This window comes from Balaenoptera ricei, chromosome 1, assembly GCF_028023285.1.
Source record: "Balaenoptera ricei isolate mBalRic1 chromosome 1, mBalRic1.hap2, whole genome shotgun sequence".
In the NCBI taxonomy this organism is placed as follows: Eukaryota; Metazoa; Chordata; class Mammalia; order Artiodactyla; family Balaenopteridae; genus Balaenoptera; species Balaenoptera ricei.
This window is the reverse complement of record NC_082639.1, coordinates 35,135,559-35,163,416: the sequence shown is the minus strand read 5'-3', so window position 1 is coordinate 35,163,416 and position 27,858 is coordinate 35,135,559. Positions and strand designations below refer to the sequence as shown.

Genomic DNA, 27,858 nt, shown 5'->3' with positions numbered 1-27,858 from the left:
CCGCCCCCAAGGCTCTGCCCAACCCTCCTCCCCCGCGCACCCCAGCCGCGCCAGCCAATGGCTGGGGTCCTATAAACGCGAACGTCCCAGCGCTCAGAGGTAACCCCAGCGAGCGTTCAGATCGTGGGCCGCAGGTCCCAGGAGCTAGCTCGCTAGGGAGCGGGAGGCCAAGCGACCGGAGTCAGAGTCGGAGTCGGAGTCTCGGGACCGGAGCCGGAGCCTGATCCGCAGAGTGCAGCCCGCCCGCCCGTCGCCGCCCGCGCACCCAGCGCTGCCAGAGCCACCGGCACAGCGCGGCCATGGAGCCCAGCAGCAAGGTGAGTCGCGCGCCCGCGGGCCCTCCCCGCCTGGAACAAAGGCGCGGACCCCCGGTCACCCGTCCGCCGGCCTAGGCCTCCCCGGGCCTCCCCGGCGGCCCGGACGCTCTGTGCGCCCGGGGCCGGCGGCGCGCCTCTCAGAGCCATGCTTTGCGCGGGCCTGGAGCGCAGCGCCCTGCCGCTGCCGGGGACGCGGGCGGGGATGGGGTCGGGATCTGGCCGGCGCGTGGGCGCCGCGTGCGTTGTTGGCGCCCGCACTGAGTAGCTGGCTTCCTTCCGGGGGCGCCGCGCCGTCCACGCGGCCCCGCAGGGCCGGGGGACCCAGGGCCCGGGCGCGGCACGTCGCTCACGATCTCCTCAGCAGCGGCCCAGCTCCGACTTCTCCCGGGGCGGGGGAGGGGGCCCGAGCGCGGCGCCCATTGGCTGAGCCGGCCGAGCCCCCGGCCGGGCCCCGGCCCGGGCGCTCTGAGGAGGAGGGACCCGCCCCCGCTCGGCCGGCTCGGAACAGATGCTCCCTTTTCCTGGGCGCCACACTGGGCGCGCGGCCTGGTGTTGGGCGTTTTCCGCGGCCTCGCGCAGTCCCCGCGCCGGTCCTCCGGGGTTCCAAGGCGGAGGGCACTCTCTTAAGGCCCGGGCTCCAACCCCAGGGTGCCTGGCTACAGGGTTGAGGCGAAAAGCCTGACTTCCGAGGCCCTTCTTTCCGCGTAGTGCAGGCCCCAGAGCTTTTGCCAAGACCCGGGGAGATGTGCTCTGAGGTGGCACGTTTCCCTGCTCGGGCGGAGCTGGTGAGGGCCTGACGGAGAGAGGACCCCAGGGGCCGCAGACGCGATCCCGGGGGGGCGGAGGGTCGGGAAGGGGCCCCTGCTGGAGTGGAGTGGGAGTAGCGCGGGCCAGGGAGCTGAGGGACGCGGGACTGAATATATGAGGACTCTTCCTTCCCCCGGGAGCAAACAACTGCCTAGATACGATCCCATTTTTTCATCTGTAAACGGACTTGTCCTACAGGGGATCTTTGTGAGTTTCCCAGAACGGTTCCTTTCCAACAAATATTTATTGGACCCCACCTTGTGTGTTGTAGGGCATTGTTTCCTTCCTCCCCTTTCTATAGAATATTTTCAAGTGACTTTTTTCTTTGAAATTCGGCAGGGAAGGCACGAGGATGTCCGTTTTTCCACCTGGCATGGGGGGTTAGCGCTGAACTCTGCACTGCCCTTTCTATGGGCTGTGGAGGTGTCCGGTGGAACTGAGCAAGGTCTTGGCTGGGCGGTGAGGTGCGTGACAGTGACGCCAGGCTGTACCCTCAGCGGGAAAAGGCTCCTTTATGCCTGATGAATCCAAACAACTTGCTTCACCACCCCGCCCTGGCCTGAAGGGAGACCCTGAGCCCAGAACACATTTCCTGACAGTCATAGGTGAGCCATTATGCTGGGATATAACAAAATAAAAATAAGATGAGAAGCTATTTTAGCTAGTGGTAAGAACGTTGCCACTGCAAAGCTTAAATATTTGCTGTGTTACCTCAGGGCTCTGGCAGGTCACTTAACCTCTCTGGGCCTCAGTTTCACTGTAAGAGAGGGAAAACTTTTTTCACTCCTTCAAGGGTAAGAAATGTCTGTTCAGCATGTGATGCAGGACCTGGGTGTTCATCTGTTGAGTGGATAAGTGAATATTCTGAGAGGAGACAGAAAAGTGGAGGAGAAAGTCAACAGTCACTTGTAGTTCACTAGGCTCTGGGCTCAAATGCTTTTCAGTGTCACTGACCCTCCATATATAGCTCTGCTGGTTCGGGGGCCTAGAGCTCGGAGAAGGGAAGTAACTTACCTGAAGTCACACAGCTAGTAAGTGGCTGAACTGGATTTGAACCCAGGCCAATCAGAAAGGGCTTTCAGTCTACACTATCCCTTTTCACCACAGACTTTCTTGAATTTTGAGCCGAGGGGAGAGAGTTTGCCTAACTTCCAGGGTGCCCATGTGCCAGCCATTTCTGTAGCAGGTAGGTGTTTTTCATGCAGTACCCTCCAAACTTTTGATTGCCGGCTCCATCAATAAATAATTTTGGAGCACCTCCTTCCCAGTGGTTTACCTGTATTTATAAATTCATGTATGTGCACTGTTATAATAATAGATTATATGTCTACATAAAGTAGAAATTTCAAAAGACAAATACAGATAACAGTTATAGTAAAAAATTTTTATTTTTTATTTTATTTTATTTTTTTGCTGAACTTTCTATGAATCATCCTGTATACATTGTAGAAAAAAGCTCTTTCCTTTGGAGCTGCTGATTCACTCAGCAAGCCCAGCCCTTTTGTGCAAGAGGTTAAACTGAGGCCTGGAGAAGTTATATCACTTGCCCAAGGTCTTAAAACCAGGTGTGTCTAGTTCTGAAGTTCCTTCGGCTGTGTTCCTCCTCATCTTCTCAGTTGACTCAGCTGACTTTCCTGCGTTCTGTCGTGCTCCTCTGCGTCTCACTGTGCTGAGTTTAACTGAGTAGGAAGTAGGGAGGAGACAGGTTGAAGACCCTCCTGTCCCAGCCAGCGCTTTGCTCATGCTCCGTCCTGGGCAGCAGATGAGGGTGAGCCCTGCCCCCAGATGTCTCACCCAGCCCTTTGTGAAGAACTCCCAACTAGTCCCTCCTGGCGCCCCAGTGGTGCCCCAGGACTCTGCCGCTCCGCCCTCCAGACAAAGGAGAAATGAGAAACCCGTGGGGTTCCTCAGCCCCTCAGTGGTACGGAAGAGCATAGGCTTTTGAAGTCCTGCATTTGTGGTTTTGAATTCCAGCTTAGCTCAGTTGCCACGTCTGCAGAATGATGTCATTTTCGTCATTAGAGTGTCTGTAAGAATTCAGAAATAAATGTGTCTGTCCCCATGGATGCTCCATAGATATCCCTTGTTTCTCTGGATTCCCAGGATGCATTGCACCTACCTGGGCCCCAGGTGACCTGCTACCTGGGTTGCAGCCTCTGTCCAGAAGTCTGGCATTCGGGCAACATGAGCTTTTGGGGAGTCCCAGGATGCCCGGGCTGTATCGCTTGGTTGGGTAAATCATTAAAGTTCCCGCTGGCTAGTTCTCCAGTAGGGGTTTTGTCAGGAAGCTGGTTTGCAGAGTAGCCCGTGGGTGAGAGTGCCAGGCCCAGAGATGGGTCAACCGATGTGGCTGCCCTGCCTCCCCTGTGAGGGTGATAACAAGTCATGATGATGTCACAGTCCAATGGAAAATGACTTTTCCAAGGTCACATACTAGCCTCCCACCACAAAACACCTGCCAGCCTTTCTAGGATGGCATAAGAGGATAAAGGAAAAAAGTCCCCAGCAGGAAGGAACCTTCCCGTGCATGGCCCAGGCCTCTGTTTGACAAATAGGAAACTGAGGCCAGAGAAGGAAAAAGGCTTAGCCAAGATAAGGCTGTCACAAAAAATTTGAGATGTTCTTCAGTATTTTTTTAAAAAACATGTTCTTTTCTGCACACCCCTGTCCTATGTGCCACCTTCCACTCACCCCAAATGAGCAGGAGTTCCCAGACTCCCAGACGTTCCAACCTCTTTCTGGGTGCAGTCTAATAGTTGGATTAGATATAATTTGACAACTGAAAGCCTTCTGTGAATGGAAACAAAACACATCCTCATAAGACTATGACCTTGGGGAAGTGGCCTTCCTCAGAGCCTCGGTTTTCTTCCCTGTAAAATGGAGGTTCACTCCGCATGGTGGTTGTGGCGAGACTGCCCAGTGCCCTCAAGCAGGGTGGCGGCTATTTTCAGTGGAAGGACCCTTTGCACGTCCAGTTTGGGTGTACGGACATCGTAAACATCTCCATGATGATCCCTGTCCCATGCTGAGCCGTTCCGGGACCAACCCTACCTGGCCTGGAGCTGGGTCAACCCCCAATCCCCCTGTAATCAGCTTGTGACTTCAAGGAGCTCAGCTTTACCCAGTGCCTCCTGGTCACAGGATGTCAGGGCCTAGAGCTTTGCTCGAGCTCCAAGGGTACAGGCATCCAGTTGTCTCCCCCTCCCACCCTAGCTGGCAGAGCTGGGGAGGCCTGGGACAAAGGGGAGGTGTGCAGCATTGGCTTGGGACCTGCAACCTCACCCCTCCCCCACCTCACTCCTGGGCAGAGAGGTGACAAAGCCACTCAGTTTGGTAACCTGCGTCCCAGAATGGTAGAGGTTGAGAAGGCTCCTGGTTGAAACTATGGGCTCAGAGAGGCTGTGTCTAGGCCTGGTCACCAAAACAAACCTCCAGTTGTTACCGGCCTCCGGCCTCCTCCGTGGGAGGCATGGAGTGGAGCCTAAGGCTCTGCCATCCAGCCTCCAGGCCAGGGAGGGAGTAGCTCAATAGCTAATGCATAAACATTGGGGTTTTGCAGTAACGGAGCAGGGCTCCCAGACCTTGAACTCGTGCAGAATGAGGGCAGTGTTCACCCTTTCTAAGACTTCAGCACCACCACCTTGCTGGCTTTTGCCTCCCCAGGGCCTTGGTACCCTGGAAGGGGAGAGAGCTGTCGCCAGACCCCAGCTTATCGAGCCTTTGGCTACTGAGGCCTCTGCTGGACAGGTCATCTGCCCAGAGCGCCTAGCCCAGAGTTCACCCCCACTATTTTGGCACTGGGGAGTGAGGAGGAAAGGGCTCCACCAGAAACAGCTCTACCATTTGACCTCAGACCAGCCACAGCTCCTGTTGGAGCTAATTTCCTCAACTGTAACAGGGATAATACCTACCTCTCTAGGTCAGGTTGCAGGGTTTTTTTTTTTTTTTAATTACAGAAGTACTGTAATGGAGCCAACTATAGAGAAGCATGCAAAGTAAGAGAGTAAACATCTTCTCCCAGTTGCAATGGTTTGGTGTTTACCCTCACAGACCTCTTTTTGTGCATGTGTATTTGTGTGCCTGTAAATGGAATTTAGTGTAATTGGATCACACTTTCTACATAGTTCTGTGCAGCCCAGTGCAGCCCATCCTGGTCACCTACCAATACTTGCAGTGTTTCTCTCTGCACATATGAGGAAGTGCCATTATACAAGTTCATTATCTCCTCCTTCCTTACACAAAATGTACATTCTATACGTTGTTTAGTACTTTGCTTTTTTACCTGGCACTCTTTTCGTATCAAGTACATACAGATGTGTTGCATGCTTTCCAATAGCTGCATATATTCCATTACAAGATGTCCCACCGTGATTAAGAATTAAGTGATTGTCCTCATCACTTTCTTTCTTCATACCACTCACCACCTGATGTATTTTAGGTACTTATTTTCTACTCTTCCACCTTACCCCCCGCTGCCAGCCCCCAACTAAAATATCAAGTTCCATGAAGCAGGGATTCGGTTGAGTTTATTGCTGAATCCCCATTGACTAGAATAGTGTTGGGAACATGCACTCAGGTATTGTCTTTCCTTAGTAATATAATTTCTTATTCTTAGGAAACCTCTCTTATGGAGAACAGGAGGTCTTAGGGGAAGAGGATTTTTCAAGGTCACACAAGTGGGGTACTTCAACTTGTCTGCTGAGAGTGTTGGGGACCTTTACATATTCCCATGGTCTTATCAAATTACTCTTATCATAGTCAAATTGGTGCCCACCTCTCCGCTGAATGGGTACCTCTCTGGGGTGTCAGCTTCTCCAGATGCCCGGGTGCTGACTCAGGGAGTCATTTGTTTGCATTTAACACCTTTTTGGAAGATGATTTGGTTTTGCCTGGAAGGCTTTGAAAAGTCCTGTGCAGCTCGTGTGTTGGGTTTGCACTTGGCAATTCAGAGCACCTGGGAGTGCAGAGATGGGCAAATTTTTTCTGTAATGGGCTAAATTGTAAGTAAATATCATCGGCTCTGTGGGCCATATGGTCTGCTGTTGTAGCACAAAGGCAGCCATAAACAATATAGTCTTCACAAGCAAGTATGGCTGTGTTCCAATCAAATGTTATTAATGGTAACTGAAATTTGAATTTTTTTTTTTTTTTTTTTTTTTTTTTGGCCGAGCCACACGGCTTGTCGGGTCTTAGTTCCCCAACCAGGGATTGAACCTCAGGCCCACAGCAGTGAAAGCACTGAGTCCTAACCACTGGACTGCCAGGGAACTTCCCTGAAATTTGAATTTAATACAATTTTCATGTATCACAATATATTAGTCTTCCTTTTTTTTTTTTTTCCCAGCCACTTAAAAATGTAAAACCCATTCTTAGCTGGCAGGCTGGATTTGGCCACGGACCATAGTTGACCAACCTGGGCTTAAAGCAAAATCTACCCAAGCGACCGAGAGGTTTCTGAGCTTGGGCCTGGGCTGTCCTGGCTCAAACTGGGCAAGGCCCAGCGAGTTGCTGGAACGGAATTTGACCTACATAGGAAGGAAGGAGCAGATAGAAACCTTGCTTCCTTTGGGGACCAGTACCCGGAAGCAGGGGGAGGACGTGAGCAGGAAGGGTTTGGCAGCAGAGACCCCTCAGTTTGAAGCTTCCAGCAGCTGAAGGCCTCCTGATCATCCGCCTTTTCCTCTCTGAGTGTCCCGTTTTCTCATCCGTGAAGTGGGAGCCATCTCTCCCCCAGAGCCTGGTGATGGTGGTTAAATCAGGATGTGGATGCAGCCCCTGGCACGTTGCCTAGGGCCTGCCCGGTGCTGCTGGTGCTGATAAAAGCGGCAGCTCCCTCTCCTCTCTGCTTTTGAAGACTGATGAGCACCTTCTGCCTCCAGGGCCACTGCGGGGTGCAGGGGAGGCTCAGCCATGCAGAAGTCCTGACATCACTGGAGGACTTGAAGAAGATGGCTGAGAGGAGTAAATGCCTGAGGTCACTTGAAGGTCAGGCTTCACATGGTTATTACTCTTCTTCTTGAAAAGACCTGACAGGCTGGAAGAGTTCAGAGGGTAAAACGCCTTGTCCAGGAATCCAAAGAACTCAAGTCCCAGAATTGGCTTTTGTTTGCCGAGTATCCTGGGCCCCTACCCTCTGACCTTAGGCTCCCCATCAATCGAATGAGGGTATTACAGCAATTCTGCAGTTTCTTGGGCTTCTTTTTTCATCTCCCAGAATTTTGTTCAAATGAAATCTTAGAAAATTAAAGTAAAAAATAAATAAATAAATAAATAAAAAGGGAGCTGTCACGGATCCCATAAACCCCTGCTCCACCCTGCTTAGAACTGGGGACCACGCAGTTACAAGGTCCTTGTCCCATGCTCCAGTGCACCCAGGGCTACTCAGGAGCTGTGGGAGGAGGAAAGGATGTGAGTGACATCTGGCTCATCCCGCCTCCAGGACCCTCCTCGCGGACCCTCCTCCCACTGGGAGTGACCTACCTCTGAGTGGCGTGGCCACATGCCCTCCCTCCGCCAGTACTGACTGGGAGAGCCCGGAGCCGGAGTGCGTGCCAGGGAGAGGCCCGGCCCACGGACGCAGGTCGAAAGGCCACGCACGGTGCTTGGCAAGTTACATGACCTGACTAGGCCACCCGGCATCCCCGTGTGTGGGAGGAGAGGTTCTGAAGCCAACACCTCATCAGTGGCTTCCTGGGAGAAGGAGAGCTCTAAGTGGGCCTCAGGACCCCCAGAATTGGGATGGGGTGGTGAGGGGTGAGGGCGTGAGAGCCTCCTCGTGCAGGACCCTGAGCCCAAGCACTTGCTGAATTGTGAAGCCTGGGGCACCCCTAGGAGAATCAGGATTTGAACTCGGGTCAGAGGTCTTTCCTCCACAGCCCTGTGGGTTGGGGTGGGGGCCTGGAGAGTGACTTTTAGGCTGTCTCCAGCTCTCAGAGCTGATGTTCCAGTACTCCTCGTGGCTTTGCTACATGGCCGAGTTCGAATCTGTTAGGATGGACACTGTTCTCAGAGAACAGATACACGCAGAGCCAGTTCTGCCCAAAAAGCTAATTTCAGAAGTGACACGTTTGCTTTGTACAAATATTCAGCGCTGCACCCTACTCTGGGCACCCTAGGTGCCATTCTTAAGGAGTTCCCAGTGTGGTGGGTAGACAGCAGATGGGTATTCCCAACTGCTTGGAGCAGAAGCTGGAGACTGTAGAGCACACAGCAAGGGCAAAGGCCTGGAACAGCACGGGATGTTCTAGGAGGTAGCCCCATCCCCAGGGGTGGTGATGGGCGGCCGTGGTCCCAGATTCTGGACTCTCCCTTGCTCCTCCACCCCTATAAAAGGCTTCCACAAGAAAGCCGTGAGCTGTGGGGCTTGTACCCCTTCTTTAAGGCATCACCAACTAGTCCATCAGCTTGGCACCTAAATATATACATGTTGAATGAATGGACTTCTTCACCGCCTTTCAGTTCCAGCCACGGGACTGGTGAGGGGAGATGGTGCCATGGGGACTTCCCATCCCTCCTTGATTCAGCAAACACCTCTCGAGTGAACCCTGCCAGCTCCATGACGCAGAGCTTGACAGCAAGCCTTAAGGGAAGGCACTCTTATCCCCATTTCTTATGTGAAGAAACTGAGACCCAGAGTCAGGGCTACCACATATCCCAACTCCAGGGTGAGGGAAGCAGCTCGATGCCTTTCATCCTGGGCCTCCTGATTCCAAGTCCTGTCGTGAGCGTGCTGGGTGCGGTGGGTGCGGTGGGGCGAGAGGTGGTGGGTGCCGCTTGCCTACCCAGGAGCGGGGGCCATGCTCCTCCCCTGGATCTAGCATCCAGCCACACTGAGCACCCCGTTAGATCCGGCCTTGCAGGGCCCCCCCTTCTTCCCCCTGCACGTACTGTTCTGTCTACCTGGAATGCAGTCTTGCCACCGCTTCTCCACTTGGCAGACTCCCTGCATGTCCTTCACGGCCCAACTCCAGTATCACCTCCCAGGAACCCACCTTTGATTGACTGTCCCAGGCAAAATTACAAGTCTGTCCCTGCAGGGCTCCCGCAGTGCCCCGGTTGAAGCTCAGACCACACTAGCCTCCCCTTCCCAATGGACCTGATGCCTCTTCCTTGATATCAGGACCGGGGCCCGGGGCACAAGTCACTGAGCCTTTTAGTAGGTCCTGACGCAGCAGCCTGCCTGGGTGGATGTGGATATAACCCAGCGGGTGGGTAGGCAGGTTTTCTAAAGCAGAGTTTGACCTTGACCTGCCAAGTGGCAAAGTCCAGCAGAGGGCTTTGTCCTTGGCTCCCAGCAGCCCCCGCTCTCAGAGGCACAGCTGCTCAGCAGGGCCCCAAGACTGACTTCAGAGGCCCAGAGACCCCTGGCACACCAGAGCCAGACTGGAGACAGGGCTGTAGTAATAGTACTGCCCCCCAGCAGAGCCCCTTCTGCAAGGGCATTCATGCAAGGGCACGATTTTTACCGGATCCGCATATCATCTGTATCATTTTTCACTTCTATTTTTATTTAAATTGCTGTGTTCTAAATAATATGAAACCACAGGGCTTGTAAAAAATATTTTGAATAGGTGATACATTCATGTGGTTCAAAATTCAAAAGTGTACAAAGGGATATAAAATTAAAATTCTCCCTTCTACCCTGCCTCTGCCACCCAGATCCCCAAGGTACACTGTTACCTTTCTTGTGCATTCTTTTAAGGAAGTAGATGTGTATATTCTCCCCCATCCTAGCCTTTTTTTTTTTCCCCCCACACAAAAGGTAGCATACAACACACTGTTCTGAAGCTTTGCTTTTTACTTAATATAACTTGGGGAGTATGCCAAATCAGTACCTAAAGAGCTTTCTTTGTTAAGTACTCCATTATATAGTTATGCCACATTTTTTCAAATCATAGGTTTGCATTGCTAGTTTTATATTTATTCGAGTGTGTACTAGAAAAATATATACCTTGTATACCATTAGTATCAGACGATGGCCAACCTCAAAGCCAACCCTGAGCCGTGACGCCTGTGACTCACCAGGCAGAAAGCCCCCACATGGGGGTTCAACAGCCGCTGTCGTGCCGTCCTTGTGACATCCTCTTACTTAATCCCAGTGGTCACCCGAGGAGTTGGGCTTGGCCGGGGCCCACCAGAGGAGGTCTGTCAGGTGCTCACCACCCACTCGGAACCAACAGCGTTGGGTCTGAAGGCTCCCTAAGGAGTTGAGAGGGAGGCTCTGAGGGGTGCTGGGCAGGGTGGGCCGTGACAGACAGGATTTACAGGGAGTGCAGCCCGCTGGGAGGAAAGCCGCGGCGTCTAGGATGAATGTCCAGAGTTTGGCCAGGAAGGAGCCCGTGGGAAGGGAGGATCCAGCTCTCCCTTGACAAGGAATGGGCTCTGAACTCCTGCTGGCTGAAACCTTCCTCTTAGCCTCTGACGTGAGAACCTTAGCTTTCGCAATCGTTGGCCTGAGGCTTCTAGAGAATGAAAAGACCATACTAGGAATGTGTCTGATTAACAGCTAAGCCCAGCGCTATCTGTGAGGATCTTGAAGTCAGGGCTGCTTCTGGGTTCCAGGGGTGGGGGTGGGGGGGGGAGACCAAGGCCATCGCCAAGCTGAGGCTCTCCCCTCCACAGGTAGGTGCAGCTCAGGATCTGTGCCTACACCCCTCCCCTCCAGTGCCCAGCCCGGTGTCGTGCACCTGGTGAATGCCCGCCCGTCATTTCTCTGGCATCCCTCCCCCCAGGCCCCGTTCTTTCGGTCAGTTAAGGGCCTGCCTTAACTGTCATACATCTTGGCTTCTTCATTTTAAAAGAAAACAAAAGTCCTCTCCCTAGCAAGGCACCTTGCTCTCCCCGGGCCCTCCTGCCTGCTGGCCTCCTCCCTTCCTGCTGCCTCCGGCCCTTGGCTTCCAGGAGACAGAATCCCACTGCCCTTTTTCTCCCCCAGCCCTTTGCCCATTGGAAACACCTTGACCCAGCACTCTTACTCGCCTTGTGTCGTGTACTTTTCCAAAGCACATTCCTGGCTGCTATGTCATCTGTGTCCTGACAACCCTGGGAAGCTCGTGGTCTGGGGATGGTTGCCCCGAGCTTCAGCCTGGCTCTCTGCAGACCCCTGAGTGAGCTGGAACTTGTCTCTGCCTCAGTATCTGCCCTGTGAATGGAGGCGAGGGTTTGCAGACAAGCAAACAGACGGTCCGGGAGGAGTGGGGAAGGGGACTCACCTGCTGGAATTCACAGAGCAAGGAGGCAGACGGGCTGGAATTAGAAGCCAGCATCTTGGGCTCCAAATCCAGGGCACTTCGCCCATCTATGCCGCTCCTCCCACGTAATTTGGCCCCCCTTGCATTGGTTCCTGGGCCTCCCAGTCAGAGAGTCTGGAGCCACCTCAACCCCAGGCATGGCTTCAACAGGGGAATGAGACCCCAGAGACTGCCAAGCCCTGGCTACAGAGAGGGGGAAGACCCTAATTACCCTCTCTCCCCAGGAATGAGTCCGGCCAGCCCAGTGTCTAGAAGTTGGCAGGGCTGGTTTGGGCACCTGAGGTCGGGAAGTGGCCAGGTTTCTTCAGAGAAGGGCTGGTGTGGTGCCAGGAGTCAGGCAAGCTATCTGAACAAGGGAACCTGCCAGCCCAGGCCCTGCCCTCTAGTAACCTGGGCCTGACGTGCCTCTAACAGTGTGGGGTTTTCTCTCTGCAGAAGCTGACGGGCCGCCTCATGCTGGCTGTGGGAGGGGCAGTGCTCGGCTCCCTGCAGTTTGGCTACAACACTGGAGTCATCAATGCCCCCCAGAAGGTGAGTGCTGTGCCGTCCTAGGCTTCTCGAGACCAGAGGGCTCTGCTGTGCACCCCTGCCCGCATCTCACACACACACACACACACACACACACACACACACGCGCGCGCGCGCGCGCGCTCACCCTGCCTCTTGGACGTTGCAGTCATTTACATCAACTCACCATCTGCCTTACCAGCCAATATTCTGGCCCTGAACGGGTTAGAGACTCTTAGCTTTGGCCTTGGAATCTTGGGGCCCACAGAACCATGGGATCTTTATAGGTCATCTCGACCAACCTCCCACCCGACACAGACATTTGTAAAAATTGAAGCCGTGTTCGGTGTAGTGATGCTGCATTCGTGCGGCCCTCTGGGGCTACAGAGGGCTTCCGTGGTGCTTTTCTCACCTGCTGCTCACACCGAGCCCTAAGGCAGGCAGGCAGCTGTGCCCACTCCTACCCTGCAGGTGCGGGGAATGGCCAGAACCTGCCCAGCATGACCAGCTAGTCAGGGATGGAGCTGGTATGCGACAGCAGTCTGCCTTGGCGCCCTCCCTGCCAGGTGGTCCCCGAGCCCGTGCTCTCACCCATCCACACGCAGCACACTCCCTTGTAAGGGAGCCCATTCTAGGCTGAAACTGCCTGTCTCCCTGGAGGCCCCGGGCCAGGCAAAGCAAAAACAGCGTCTTGCCCTAGGGAACTGGAGGGGTGCAAGTGTGTGCTTATTCCCTTCCCCCCACAGCACAACCCAGATCTGTCCTCACGTGTTCACCTGAGTGTCGGGACTGGGAGGGGTCCCGGTGAGTGCCTCCAGCGTAGCCAGCCCACAGCTCTGGGGAGGAGAGAAGAGGACGGGGGCAGGAAAGGAGACTGTAACGAGTCCCTCCTCTACGCCAGGCCTCTTGTGTACATTCATAAGGTCGGGCGGTGATTTCCATTTTATACACCCGAAAACCGAGGCCCAGGGCAGGTGAAATGACCAATGGGCTCAAGGTCACATAGCTAGGGGATGGTGGAGTCAGAAGCCAAACTCTGTTGTTTACACAACCTCAGGCTGTCTTCCGGACCAGCCACCTGGTCATTTTAAAAGTCTGTACCTTCCCGGGCGGGACAAAATGAGAGTGGACCGTCCTGTCAAGGCCACATTCATGGTCCAGACAGGTGAGGCCAGGAAGTGAGTGTGGCTGCTTTCCGAGGATTGGGGCCTGTCTGGGGGAGCTGGGCCTCCTCCAAATAGGCGGAGGGTGGCCGTGGGTGCCACGCCCAATGCTGGGGAGCAGGTCACCAGAGCGGCCAGGCCTGCTGAGTCATGCTCAGCTGCAGCGGACGTGACGGGGCTTTTCCAAGCTTGTGGGAAATGGCGACCGTGGGCCCATGCTTGAAACGGTTCCAAGCCCTGCTTTCGCTAAGTGCTCTGAGCAGATCTTGCCAAGGTGTGTGCCTTGGAGCTGGCTCCCTTTGGGAATCCTTACAGATGCAAAGTGTGTACAGTCTTAGAGAGAGGTTGAGTTCTCCACTTGATTGCACGTCAGTAAGTGTCCCCTGACACTTACAGAATCTGACCTCATTGGTCTGGGATGCTGTCTGGGCATCAAATTTTTAAAGCTCCCCAATTGATTCTAATGTGCAGTCAAAAGATGAGAAGCACTGGATTAAGTGATCACAGTCAGGGGTGATCACTTGACTGTGATCACATAGTGAGTTACGCACGGTGACAGAACTAGGACTCTAAGAACAGAATAGAGGTGTTTTCCAGAAACAGATAGGAACAGGCACTCGGATGTGGACGGAGTGAAGCGATGCTATCCGGTGCTCCGGAGGCTGACCTGGGCAGATCAGCTCCATACTGCCGAAGGCAAAAGACCCTCCGGTGACCCTGCCGTGGCAAAGGCTGTCCAAGTGGAGTCCTGTGGGTAGAGACCTCCCTGCAGTGGGTTGAACAGGGAGAAGGGAGATGGGGGAGAGCAAAGACAGCCCTTCCAAGGGACTCGGTAGAAAAGGAAGAAAGAAGGGTGGTCGCCAGAGGGGTTGTCTGGCTAAGGTTTTTTTTAATACGAAGACTTCATTTTTTTTTTTTTTTTTAAGACTTCATTTTTAAATGGGTTGTAAGGAATCAGCAAGCAGAGGAGGAGAGGGTGAAGATAAGGAGTGGGGGTGGTCCTTCAGGAGGCCGGTGGTGGTGGAGCAGAGGCAAAGGGGTTGCATTTGGCCGGAAGGGACTAAGACACTTCCAAGGGTGCAGATGTGGACAAACCCAGAGTGTTCTCTAATTCTTGGGACCTCCCATCTAATCAGAAACAGGCGAAAGGTGAGAATTACAGTGGAAGATGGGCGGGGCAGCGGGCAGCGGTTCCGGGCAGCACAGAGGGCCCAGCGGTAAACATTTATAGGAGCATTTGCGGGCACCTGTCCAAAGGTCACCTGGGCAGCCGGCCTCTGAGGACTGAGGCGAGAGACCTGCGTGGCATTTCCGGGGGCGCGCGCTCAGGCACTCCGCCTGTTTACTCTTGTACTTTACAGACACTTCTCATAAGCCTGGCCGTAGTTTTTCCAACCGGGAAAAAACGTGATAAACTTAACATGTGAAGAGGGGAGAGGACAACACTAGAGGAAGAGATGAAAGCGGGTCTCAGAGCCAACGGCCGTGCCTCAGGAGGCACCAAAGCCATTGTCCTGGGACGGCCCAGTGATTGTGCCAACACCTTCACTCATCGTGGACTGTGCCAGGCACTGCCCTAGATGGTGGAGAGGGATAGAGCCGAGAACGCAGCAGGCTCACCCTGGCCCTCAGGGAGCTGCCTGACACATGGTCAGAGCTGGGCCCTGTCCCTGCCCTCCAGAGATTCAACCATCCAGAGTGCAGGGGCGGGGTGGGGAGGGGAGACCCCTTGGGAAAAGCCACAGTATTATTAACGGAGTGCTTCCCGGTGCTATGGGAACGAAGAGAAAGGAATGACTAATGCTGGAGGTAGGGCTGATGGCAGAGACAGAAAGGGCTTCGCGAAGGAGTTAGCAGCTGTGCTAGACCTTCGAGGGCAAATCAGTCCCAGAGGGAAGGAGGGGCAGGTATCCCAGGCAATAGGAAAGGCTTGTGCAGAGATGCGGTGGCATGAAGTGTTCCACTGATGGGGAATTGCTAACGGCCCACACCGACCAGGCCGACCCCCCTTGTCTGTCTAGAGGCACTTCCCTTAGGAAACTGCACTGCACTGGCCACGTTGGCCTGCTTGCCAATGGAGACTTTGCCCCACTAGAGGTGAGGGTGCCAGTACTGCTGTTAATCACCGGAAGCTTGGTCTCCTCCATAAAACAGGCCCCAAAGGGCTTCCTCTTGGAAGTGGTTAATTAATCATAACATTATCTTAAATGTTTACAAAGCACCTCCTAATAAGTTACCTCCTCACAGCAGCCCCACAAGGTGGGTAGGGTCGGGGTTATCTTCCCCCTCATAAAGGAGGCACCGAGGCTGGGAAAGGTCACCTGGAGAGAGAGGCTTAGTTACAGATGGACGCCAGGCCTGATGGACATCACGCCTGATGACGACATCCCTGCCAGGCCTCCGGCCTCTCCGGGGGAGGAGGGGAGCCCAGCCACACAGAGAGCAGATAAATGAGCAAGGGCATCCTGACCATCATACTGAGTGGAGAGAACTACCTCTCCCCTCCCCAAATGGCTGAGCTGCCAACAGAGGTGACTAAAGGCCATTGAGGAACCATGAGTTACTGGCCAAGGGACAGTGTCAGGCATGTCTGAGGGATCCTCAGAAACCAGACCGCTTGGGCTGGAAGGGGCCTGACAGTCCGCTGGCTCAACGTTCCTTGTTTGCCAAAGGAAGAACTTGGTCTAGAGAGCAGGCGAGGTCTGCCCAGGACGACCTGCTTGGTGAGTGAAAGTACTGGAGGCAAGACGGGCTTCCCAGCCCAGGCTCCAGGCAGCCTCTCCTTATCTCTGCCTAGATCCAAAGAGCTCTGGGCCCCCTCTCCCCTTCGCCCATCTCCGCTTATACGGACTCTCACAGCTTACAGCTCACTTGTCACGTGCCAGGCATTGTTCCAAATGCATTAGAAACAATAATTCAATTGTTCCATATAATATAACCCCATTAGGGAGACACTATAATCCCTGTTTTATAAGAAACTAGGGCACAGAGATGTTAAGCAATTAAACCAAGGACACACAGCTAGTAAGTGGCAGAGCTGGGATTTAAATCCAGGGAGTCTGGCTCCAGTCTGCGTCCTTGACCACCACAGAAGAAATGGCAGTTACACTTACAGGCACCGAAACACCCTTTTACATGCCAACAACTGCTACCCTGCTGCTCTCTCCTGCTCTTACTTCAAGCTGAGTCACGCACAGACATCTCAGTTTCCCACACACAGTTGCACAGCCTCTTACACCACAACACCCTGCCACAGCTCTGTCATCTCTTAAGCCTTTCCGGTTCATGGCCTGTTTATCAATTAGTGACAAAGCTTTCTGCCTCCAGCCCTGTGCTGGGACCCAGATGAACCAGACTGTCCCCCTGTTGGGAGTTTAGTCTAGAGGGAGCACACAGTGCCTCATAGTTAGCTGTCCGGGGCGGTGATGGAAACACAGACAGGCTGGTGTAAGCCCACGAGGGGGAGGGAGAGGGTACCTGGCCCATAGAGGAGGGTTTTTTCCAACACCATAGACATTTGTGGACAGATAGTTCCTTGGCATTACGGAGGCTGTCCCATGCATTGTAGGATGTTTAGCAGCATCCCTGGCCTCTACCCCTGCCAGTGTAATGACCAAAAATGTCTCCAGACACGGGGGGGAGCAAATTGTCCCCGTTTGGGAACCACTGCAGTAATGAAGAGGAGGTTATGAAGGCTCTCCAGAGGAGGGATGGCTCTGGAAAGCGACCAACAGCTCACCAGGCAGGTGGCGAAGCAGCAGCAAAGCGAAGGTGCAGAGGTGTGGGGTGCCCAGGCAGCGTGGGGGCGTCGCCATGTGGGGTGGGAAGAGACACTTCATCCTGAGGGTGGTGGGGAGACAAGAAAAGCTGTGAGCAGGGGAAATGAAGATTCTTCTGTTTGCAGGGGAGACCCCAGAGGCCAGGGACCAGTGAGAAGGTCAGAGCAAAGGCTTGGAGAGAAGCCATATCAGGGCTCTTCCAGAAAAGCAGCCAAAGCAACCAGGGTGGTCCGATCATCTGCTCTGGGGTTGGGGCCCAGCTTCTAGCTCCATCTGGCTGCCTGGGCCTCTTCACCAGGCCCCAGGGAGAGGCCCTGAGGAACCCAGAAGTTATCTGTCCAGCCCCACCTGTAGCATCTGTCTCTGAACTCCCAGCTGACCCTGGGGCGTGGCTGAGTTGCTATGGAGACATACCATCTGGGCTGAGGGGCGGGGGCGGGGGCGGGGGCAGCCCCAGCTGTGGGGGAGGGGTAGGTAGGGAACAGGAAATAGGGGTCAAAGCCAGGCTGAGGGGCTGAACTGGATAAGCTGGCCCTTACTTCCTCCCGACTGGACCTCAAAGCTTGGGCGGCTGTTTAACCCCTTCATCCCCACAGTATATCTAAGAGAAGAAAGGGTTGAGAGAGAGCTGATTCCCTCTCAGGATGATCTAGAACAGGGGGCCCCAACCCCTGGGCCAGGGACCGGTACTGGGCGACGTTTCATCAGCCGCTCCCCACCGCTCGCGTTACCGCCTGAACCACGCCCACCGCCACGCCCGGTCCGTGGAAAAACCGTCTTCCACGAAACCGGCCCCTGGTGCCAAAAAGGTTGGGGACAGCTGATCTAGGAGACCAGGCCTCTCCAGGGAAGATGTGGAGAGCAGCCAGAAATTTCAAAACATATACCCCTTCTCTTGGCAGTGGTCTGGAATTCTAGAACACGGGTTGGCAGGGGGACCAAATCTAGCCAGCAGCCTGTTTTTGTATGGCCTATGAGCCAAGAATGGCTTTTACGTGTTTAAAAGGGTGGTTGGGGGAGGGAAGGGAAGAAAAATAAGCAACAGAGGCCATATGTCGTCAGCAAACTCTAATATTTTCTATCTAGCCTTTTACATAAATTGTTTATATCAATCCCTGATCCAAACTTTGACTTGTATGCTCCCTGCTGACAGGGGACTCACTACCTGTAACATGGGTCATCTCATCCTCTGACGCCTAGAAAGCTCTTCTTTCCCCTGAGCTGAAGTCTGTGCCCTGGGGCTCTGCAGACCTGCTGGGTCCCTCAGCCTGGGGCAGCCAGCACGGTCTGAAGATAGAGCTTTACTCCCCAAGGCAAGCCTCTAGTTCCTTCAGGTTCTTTCTTGTACTATAAATTCCTAGGTTAATGCTTTGTCTTGCAGTAATTTAAAAATGGAAAACTCTGGGCTTCCCTGGTGGCGCAGTGGTTGAGAGTCTGCCTGCCAATGCAGGGGACACGGGTTCACGCCCTGGTCTGGGAAGATCCGACATGCCGCGGAGCAACTGGGCCCGTGAGCCACAGTTACTGAGCCTGCGCGTCTGGAGGCTGTGCTCCGCAGCAGGAGAGGCCGCGACAGTGAGGGGCCCGCGCACCGCGATGAAGAGTGGCCCCCGCTCACCGCAACTAGAGAAAGCTCCCGCACAGAAACGAAGACCCAACACGGCCATAAATAAATAAATTTTAAAAAAAGAAGAAGAAATCAAGGCACAGTTATATAAGTTTAAAAAAAAAAAAAAATGGAAAACTCTGTCCTTAATGTTCCTCTCAAGTAGATGGCTTCTCTTCTTGAGAGAACAGTGACACAAGGAACAGCTTACTCCATGTGCCAGGCAGTGGGCTCCGCCTCACACCCAGAGCCTCACTACAGACGCTGCCCTGACACAGAGGAAGTCAGAACTTCCGCTCTAGACAGGCAGACGTGTGGTCCTTCAGCCACAGTTACCCAGGCAGGGAAGGGAGGGGGGATGACAGACATGACACAAGCCTCTCCCCACTCTCACCCGCAGGAGAACTGCTGGGATGAGGAATGGTTTTTTACTGGAAACCAGTCAGTCCAAGGGATGGCAGCTGCCCAGGGCCATCCTGCTTCTCCATGCTGGCCCCTACAGTGTCGTCAAGTGAGCCTCTGCCCTCTAGGTTCAATGAGGGGATGCTTGGACAGAGAGCTCTAATAGCCCCTCAACTTCCAACAGCCTGATGCCATGGCTGACCAGGACCTGCCCCAGCATGCATGCACTCACACCGACCCTTGGCAGGGAGAGGGGTTGGGAATGGGCTGGGAAGGAAGCAGAGACAAACGGAGGGCTGAGCCTGGTGCACTCGATGTCCAGGGCTCGACTGCCAAGTCAGGGAATAATGGTGGGAATGGGAATCTGGCTTCGGTGGATGGGAGGAGTCCGGAGCAGAATCCAGGTGAGACCTCGGGCAGGTGCTGCGTGAGTAGAGAGGAGGACTGATTAGGAGGTAGAATTTTATGGACAGGACCTGGTGAGTGACTGCATGTGGGGCAGTGGCAGGATCAAGGGTAGCTCCCAGGCTTGTAACCAGAATGTGAGGAAAGAGCATTCAGAAGAAGCATGTGTGAGGCCTCGCCTCAAACATGAGCCGGGGCTGCGGAGGCTGCCAGGAAGCTCGCTGTGGAGACTGGGCCTGTGGGATCCTGTTAAAGGAGCAGAGCAGTAAGGCGGCTCTTCTTCCATGACAGGCACCCAGCCGCTGCTGGATGATGCTCAAGGCGGCGGCTGGGTGGAAGAAGTGACCCCAGAACTTCTCCCCACGCAGGGTTCTCCTGTTCTCCAGGGACCCACCGCCTTTCCTGGGCCAAGGGCCAGCTTCACCCCCCACATAGGGCATGGACCCGAGGGGAGAGGACAGAGAGCCCACACACCGCCCGCAGGAAAGGAAAACCACGCTTAGCTTCTTCCCACAAATCTCAAGCACCAGATCAAGAGGGAGGAACCCAGCGGGCAACCTCGGCTTGGCCAGGAAGTGCTGCTGGGGGGTGAAGAGGATGAGCCTGGGGCCAAGGTGGAGGGTGCTGGCTGCTCACCGTCCCTCAACCCCATAAAGTGGTCTAAGCAGCAAGGGGCTCAGGAGCCATAAAGGAGCTAGCCGTGGCCAGGGTTTGGCCCCTCTGACTTGTTACCACATGCAGGAGACTTAACTGGGGAGGATCTGGTAACACCTCACTTACACATGGTTCTTCAACATCTCCAGCCAGATCCCAAGGAGAGGGTTAAAGACCTCAGCCTCACACCCTTAAACCCATTTAGGTAGTAAGCACTTACTACCTAAATACTACACGTATTGGCTCTGCGTACAGTTCAGACAAGTTCCATTAGCTGACTTGGCAAATTTTAAAACGAGATGTGGAGAGTTCTGTGAGACAAGCATCTGAAACACAAGGGGCAGGGGGTGAGCCTGAGAACTACAGCATGCAAAAATTAAGTGTCATCTGGGGCAAACACCTCTCCTTGCCCCTGCAGAGAGCCCCAAGGACATCAGTGCCCCGGAGCCCTGCTTGTAGGTCTGGTTGCTCAGAGCGGCAGTGTGAGGCACAGGAGGGAGAAAGATTTCCAGCCAGATGATGGGCCCTCCAAGGGGTGAGGGCCATTTATCTGGGCAGTTCCCTTATCCAGGACAGCTTGCTCTCTGCAGAGCCTGATAAGTGGAGCATTACTGTTCCCAGCCAGTCCTCCTCTGGGGTTGGTTTTGTCCCGTGAAGAACACAAGCACTTTGTGTTTGTTTTGTTGAAATCTGCCTTCTCTGCCCATGGCAGAAGCAAGGGCGGCTAGGAGGGAAGCCTAAGCCCCTTTCATTGCCTCCTCCATCCACTTGCTAGGCACCCCTGCAGCAGCTCTGGGACGGGCCCTGGGGTGAATCCACTGGGGTCCCTGCCCTCAGGGAGGACAGACTCTTGGGACCCTCTGAGCTGGATCTCAAAAGGTTTCAGCGTGGTAAGGCAGGTGGGCCCTCCAGGAGGAGTAACCGTGGAAGTGGGGGAAAGGGTGCATAGGGCAAAGGTAGAGATGCTGGGAGGTGGGGAGGTGGGACTGATATCTGGCAGGAGCCTTGACTTTGAATTATGGGACGCAGGCTCTGTTAGCCTTTGTCAGTGGCCTGCACTGCCCTTGGGTCGGTACCGGAACGTGGTGGGGTCCCTCAGCTCAGTGGTGGTACCAAGCACCATGTGAGCACTGCCAAGGGTATTTCATTAACTCCCCGCAACACTATGAAGTGGATATTGCTAATGTCATTCGAGATGAAATCATTTGTCCTCGGTCGCACTGGAGGTGAGTGGTGGAGCTGGGTCTGAACTTGGTTGCGTCCAGGTTCCTCACCCCTGAGCTGCCCAGCTTCCCTGGGACAGACAAGCAGATACCTCAGTGGGCACTCCTGGGGCTGTGGGCCTTGATTCCCCCTTTGGCTGTTGTGGCTGCCCGCAGCCTCCTCTGCTGCTAGACCCCTGGAGCTTGGGAGGGTTTTACGGGGGGCCAAGAGCAGTGCCATTGGAGATCGTACTGTATGAGAGGCTGCATGTTGCCCGGTGCACACAAACTTGCAGTGGGGAGGGGTGCCAGATGGGTGCGTGGAGTTGAGTTCGAGCTGCAAGTGGGGAGGGGAAGAGGGGCATGCAGGTTTGTGACTGGTTGAAGCCGAGACTATTCAGATTACATGAGCGCGAGTACGTGTGTGTCATGGCATGTGTACACAGGAAGCTGTTTCTGGGTACGTTGGGCCTGTGGCTACGCATGTGGCTGGGTGGGTCTGGCTTGTCCCGAGGCACTGGGCGTGTATCTGCGTCGCCTGAGAGGAGGGGTTGAGTGTGAGCAGGCAGAACCGGTGCTGCCCGCCTGCCACATTCCTGGGCCTGGGCCAGCCAGGCCCTCCCTTTGGTGGGGGCAGGGCTAGCGGGAGGCCTGTTCTAGGACAGGTGTCTCCAGTTCCTGGAACTGCTTCCTTGTCTGTAGCTTTCCCTGTACCGCCCAACTGGGCACCTGGGAGAGGGGACGAGGCCATGGGTCCTTCAGAGGGGAACTCCCAGGCCAGCCAGGAGGGGCTGGGCCTGGGGGATAGAAAGTGGCAGCGTGGGTCTCACAAGCATTTGTGTGCAAGTTGCTCACACCAGGCCTGAGTGCAAAGTGAGCCTGCCCTTCCCTCCCTCGCAGGGCCTCTGTCCAGCTGTATTTCCTCCCCAGCAAGGGGGATTGGGGAGGGGCATGCGGGAAGAAGCACTCTCTCTCTGAGCCCCTCTGCTATGCCTGAACTTCCACCACTATTCACTTGCCATCATCGCCAGAAAGTCCTGTTGAGCGCCTGAAACTACAGGGCACTGGAAACCACCCCTGGGGGAGGTATGAGAGCCGGCACCACTCTCCCTCGGTGGTGTGGGTGGCTGAGGCCCACAAAAGGGGCGGCACCCGGCGTTAAGAAAGCAGCGAGTTTGGGGTTGGGCCTGGTGCTGGGCCCCTGGGCCCCCTCTAGCATCCCGTGATAAAATGGTCCTCTTTGAGGCGGGGAGTGCAAGGGAGAAGGATGACTGGGTCCTGGCCTTGCCCATCAGGCTGCTTCTCCTCCTGCAGGTGATTGAGGAGTTCTACAACCAGACGTGGATCCACCGCTATAAGGAGGGCATCTTGCCCGCCACACTGACCACGCTCTGGTCCCTCTCTGTGGCCATCTTCTCCGTGGGGGGCATGATTGGCTCCTTCTCTGTGGGCCTTTTCGTTAACCGTTTTGGCCGGTGAGCAGAAGGGGTCCTGGCCCTGCCCAGGGAGTGGGAGGTGGGGGGCCTTCCCTGGCTGTCCTAGGGCCTACCTATGACCCAGCCCCTGGGGCCTCCAGGGGGATCCAGGGACCTGCCTGACCTGTGACCTCCTCCCCGTCCTGCCCCCCAGGCGGAATTCAATGCTGATGATGAACCTGCTGACCTTTGTGTCCGCTGTGCTCATGGGCTTCTCAAAACTGGGCAAGTCCTTTGAGATGCTGATCCTGGGTCGCTTCGTCATTGGTGTGTACTGCGGCCTGACCACTGGCTTTGTGCCCATGTACGTGGGGGAGGTGTCCCCCACGGACCTTCGTGGGGCCCTGGGTACCCTGCACCAGCTGGGCATCGTCATCGGCATCCTCATCGCCCAGGTAAGCCCCCACCCATGGCTCCAGTGCCTCAGGTGTGTGTCCAGATTCAACTCCTCACCTGGCCTTCCACAACCCTGCAAAGGACAGCCTCGTAGACACATCCTAGGCGCAGGTCCCGAGAACAACACTGCTCACCATTCTCCCGGGGCCCCCCGCTGGGAGAGCAAGTCCAGAGGCCTTGACCCTTCTCATCCCAGCCCACTCAGCCTTGCGTCCTTTCTTCTCACCGTGGGGATCCAACCACAGGGCAGCCCACTGGTTCCTCAACATGCCGACTCTCTCACACCTCCACACCTTGATGCCTGTATATATATATATGCACTCCCCTCTCTCGAGGCTCTCCCTGCCCCATCCCTAAATCGTCCTGTGGCAAAGTAGCAGCCCCCATCCCCCTGCCAGACATGTCTGTAGCCCTGCCATCTTATCCCCCACTAATGCCATGAGGTAGGTCCTACTTCCCCCTTGTCACAGATGAGGAAACTGAGATTCAGAGAAGTTAAGCCTCACGTTAGTGGCAGAACTAGACTGAGAACTAGAGCCCTCTCTCGAAAGCAGCAGCTGCCACAAAGCAGGCGAAGAAGGCCCCTGGGTGGATTGGGGCCGCGAGTGGGCCCAGGGCAAGGTGCTCACAGCCGCTGCTCTGGCCCTGCCTCCCCCAGGTGTTTGGCCTGGACTCCATCATGGGCAACCAGGAGCTGTGGCCTCTGCTGCTGAGCGTCATCTTCATCCCAGCCCTGCTGCAGTGCATCCTGCTGCCTTTCTGCCCTGAGAGCCCCCGCTTCCTGCTCATCAACCGCAACGAGGAGAACCGGGCCAAGAGCGGTACGGCGGGCCCTGCCCCTCCCCGCCCCCGGCCCTGGCCTCCTCCCTGCTCTGAGCCACCCCCGCCTTCCCTCCGGCCCCCCCAGTGCTGAAGAAGCTGCGCGGGACCTCGGATGTGACCCGCGACCTGCAGGAGATGAAGGAGGAGAGCCGGCAGATGATGCGGGAGAAGAAGGTCACCATCCTGGAGCTGTTCCGCTCGGCCGCCTACCGTCAGCCCATCCTCATTGCCGTGGTGCTGCAGCTGTCCCAGCAGCTGTCTGGCATCAATGCTGTGAGTGCCCTCACCCACCCTTTCCTGTGGCCCTAGCCAAACCCTGCGGTCAAGTGTGTGCTGTGGACAGGTCCCACACTTAAAACAACAGACGAACCCCTGCCAGAGGAGCAGCTCTCCTTTAGAACCAAAACCCATGAGGGCACTGGTGCAGTGTCCCCTTCATTCTTTACTGACCGTGTGTCCTGCCCCCACTGGGACAGAGGCCAGGGAAGAGCCACCGCACCTGGCCGAGCCCCGCGACTTCTGTGTCCCGTAGGTTTTCTATTACTCCACAAGCATCTTCGAGAAGGCGGGGGTGCAGCAGCCTGTGTATGCCACCATCGGCTCCGGCATCGTCAACACAGCCTTCACTGTCGTGTCGGTGAGTCTTCTGCATCGTTGCTCACAGCCAGTTGGCAGCTGGGGTCCAGCTTGGGGCCTCAGGGCCTCATGACCAAACAGCAGCCTTTACTGCGAGCCAGGCACGCATCACGGGCTCCCTAAGTGCTCTCTCATTTCATCTTCGACAACTTGTCAAGTTCATGACTCTATCAAACAGCTGATGACACTGACCTCAGAGAAGTGCAATGGCTGGCCCAAGGCCACCGCCAGAATGCTCAGCTGTCTGGCTCTCGGGGGCCAGCTCTCGTTCCCTCAGATCCTCTGTAGTCCCCGAGCTGAGCCCCAGGGAGGAGGCATCCATCTCTGCAGTGCCACGTGGCTTTCCCAGCACTGGGGGCCACCCTCCTGGAGGAAGGGGTGTGTTCAGAGGGGCACCAGGCGGGCTGCACTGACATCCTCTCTGCCCACAGCTGTTTGTGGTGGAACGAGCTGGCCGGCGGACCCTGCACCTCATAGGCCTGGCCGGTATGGCAGGCTGTGCGGTGCTCATGACCATCGCGCTGGCGCTGCTGGTGAGTTGCCGCACTCTGGGGGCGAGGCGGCAGGTGGGGGCAGCTCACATGGGCATCAGACCCCAAAGTGCCTGTCTCAGCCCCAGGCTGGCGAGCAGCACTGGAGGCCAGGTGGGGTGGGGGTGCTGCCCTCGCCCTGGTTCTGCACCCCTCACAATCCCGGGCTTGGGCCTGACCTTCTGCCTCTTTAGGCTGGCTCCTTCCATCCCACTCCCGTCCTGTCTTCAGCCGGCTCCTCGCTGCTTGGTGCTTTCTCACCACCGCACCTCCAGCCCCAGACTTCAAGTTCCCTCCCCCCAGGAGCTACTTTGCCCGATACTAAAGTTTTCAAAGTCTTCCTCTGCATCTTCATTTCATCTTCGGAACAGCCCTAGAAAGTAATGCCCTCCTCATCACAGAGGCGTGGAAACAAGCCTCATCTCACTCAGTCCTCACGACGTACAGGTGTAGTTCAGTCAATATTCCCATTTCTCAGGTGAGGAAACCTCCCCCAGTGAGGTTAGTAATGTAGCAGATAAAGGACGAAGCCAGGAATCAACCTCAAGTCTGCTGGCCCCAAGCCCGTGACTGTAATCTCTGTGATAATCCTGTCCCAGGCACTTCACACACAACACTTGATTGTCCAACATCTGGGCAAGGAAAGCACCAGTACACTCATTTTACAGCTGAACCAAGGCTTAGAGAGCGCGGTGATGGCCGAGAGGCCTGGCAATACGTAGGCAATGAGCAGCGGATCTGGGATCTGGAACAAAGCCCATATAACTTTTCTACTGCAGCCTCCTCGAGAATGATTATACGTAAAACCACATGCCTGCTCTGTGCCAGTCCTGAGTAGGGCACCTTACAAGCCTTCTAACACCCACCCCCAGGAATGTTCTTCCACATCCTCCTACTGTAAGCAGACTGCTCCGCAGCCAGAGCCAGGGGACCTCAGGGACCTCTTCTCAGCACCTTCCACATGCAACTACATGACCATTCTGGGAGGGCAGACCATGCAGGACTTAAACTGTTTTGTTCAGATGAGGAATCCAAGACCCGGCACAGGGTACCTAAGTCACACGGCAAATCCAGGATCAACCCTGGCCTCCTGCTTTCCAGCCTAGAGCCCTTAGGCCTGCCCTGGGCTGCCTATGCAGTTTGTTTCTTCTGAGGATCCAGCACAGCCCAATCTAACTTTCCTCTGCTCTCTCGTCCTCAACAGGAGCAGCTGCCCTGGATGTCCTACCTGAGCATCGTGGCCATCTTTGGCTTCGTGGCCTTCTTTGAAGTGGGCCCCGGCCCCATCCCATGGTTCATTGTGGCTGAACTCTTCAGCCAGGGCCCTCGCCCAGCTGCCATTGCTGTCGCTGGCTTCTCCAACTGGACCTCAAATTTCATTGTGGGCATGTGCTTCCAGTATGTGGAGGTGAGAACTCCCAGAGTCCCCACACTCAGCGTTTCTCTCCTGCATGCAGGACCCTATAGTACTGTGCAAAATGCTGTCCCTGCCATTCTTACGGGAATCATGCTGGGGAGGAAACAGGCTCAGAAGCCCAAGTCACACAGGGTTCTTTCCTTATCTTTGAATTTTCTGTTCTGCTCTGCCGTGGGAACCTGCTCCTATCACATGCCAGGTGCCGCAGAGTCTAACATTAACATCCCAGTGCTCCTGGGTTGTAGGTGGGCGTTCCCTTTTTCAGATCAAAGGCCCAGAGGTAAAGTGACTTATCCAAGGTCCTACGGCCCGATGTAGGGTCAGGTCTCCAACCGAGTGTTTCTGTGTATCTTTCAGCAACTGTGTGGTCCCTATGTCTTCATCATCTTCACCGTGCTCCTGGTTCTGTTCTTCATCTTCACCTACTTCAAAGTTCCCGAGACGAAAGGCAGGACCTTCGATGAGATTGCTTCCGGCTTCCGGCAGGGGGGAGCGAGCCAAAGTGACAAGACACCCGAGGAGCTGTTCCACCCCCTGGGAGCTGATTCACAAGTGTGAGGTGCCCCACACCACCAGCCCGGTCTGCTCCCAGCAGCCCAAGGATCTCTCGGAGCACAGGCAGCTGGAGGAGACTTTCAAACTGACAAGATCTCGGCAGAGCTGGGCCTGGGGCTCCTTCCTTCAGCCAGTAGTGATGTCCAGAAGAATATTCAGGACTTTTAACGGCTCCAGGATTTTAACAAAAGACTGTTGCTCAGATCTATTCAGACAAGCAGCAGGTTTTATAATTTTTTTATTACTGATTTTGTTATTATTTTTTTATCAGCCAGAGTCTCCTTTATCCACATCCCTGGCTTCACCCTGAGTGGCTCAGTGCCTGAGGGTGGGGACCAAGCCCTGCCTAGACACTTGCCTTCTTTGCCAAGCTAATCTGTAGGGCCGGACCTATGACCCAAGGACACACTAATCGAACTTCGAACCATGAGTCCTCTACCCCAAGAGGTGGCTCTGGCCACTCCTTCTGTGGGCCTGGGTCTCCCCACCTAGGGATCAGGCTCCATTAGGATTCGCCCATTCCTGTCTCTTCCTACCCAACCACTCAAATTCATCTTCCCTTGCCTGAGACCAGTTGGGAGCACTGGAGTACAGGGAGGAGAGGGGAAGGGCCAGACTGGGCTGCCAGGTGCTAGTCTCCTTTGCACTGAGGGCCAGACGATCACCAAGAGAGGAGGGCCACGGGAAACTGAGAACTCACTATTCAAGAAGACGTGAACACTCCTGCCCTGCTGTGTATAGTTGGAAGATATTTATATATATTTTTTGGTTGTCAATATTAAATACAGACACTAAGTTATAGTATATCTGGACAAACCAACTTGTAAATACACCACCTTACTCCCTCTGTAACTTACCTAAGCAGATATAAATGGCTGGTTTTTAGAAACATGGTTCTGAAATGCATATGGGTTGAGGGTAGGCAGATTTGGATG

General features: G+C 55.1%; 2 protein-coding genes across 9 annotated transcripts in view; one reads left to right on the top strand and one right to left on the bottom strand.

Annotated features, from left to right (window-relative positions):
• Positions 1-55: 55 nt before the first annotated feature.
• SLC2A1 (solute carrier family 2 member 1) lies at positions 56-27,812 on the top strand. The gene is made up of 10 exons (XM_059920240.1): positions 56-317; positions 11,810-11,905; positions 22,407-22,567; positions 22,722-22,962; positions 23,622-23,784; positions 23,871-24,058; positions 24,318-24,422; positions 24,853-24,954; positions 26,156-26,359; positions 26,726-27,812. The coding sequence occupies exons 1-10, from the start codon at positions 300-302 to the stop codon at positions 26,924-26,926; spliced, it is 1,479 nt and encodes a 492-aa protein (XP_059776223.1). The 5' UTR covers positions 56-299; the 3' UTR covers positions 26,927-27,812.
• ZNF691 (zinc finger protein 691) overlaps positions 2,542-27,858 on the bottom strand; it is a 79,739-nt gene continuing 54,422 nt past the window's right edge. For 2 of the 8 annotated variants that reach the window (XR_009502831.1, XR_009502834.1), the window contains 2 exons: positions 3,816-7,357; positions 2,542-3,488 (listed from right to left, as the gene is read on the bottom strand). The gene's annotated coding sequence lies outside the window, so the exon portion shown is untranslated. Of the gene's footprint in view, positions 3,489-3,815; positions 7,358-16,740; positions 16,885-27,858 lie in introns of those variants that run through there. The other 6 variants (XR_009502833.1, XR_009502835.1, XR_009502832.1 and 3 more) reach the window with 6 other exon arrangements.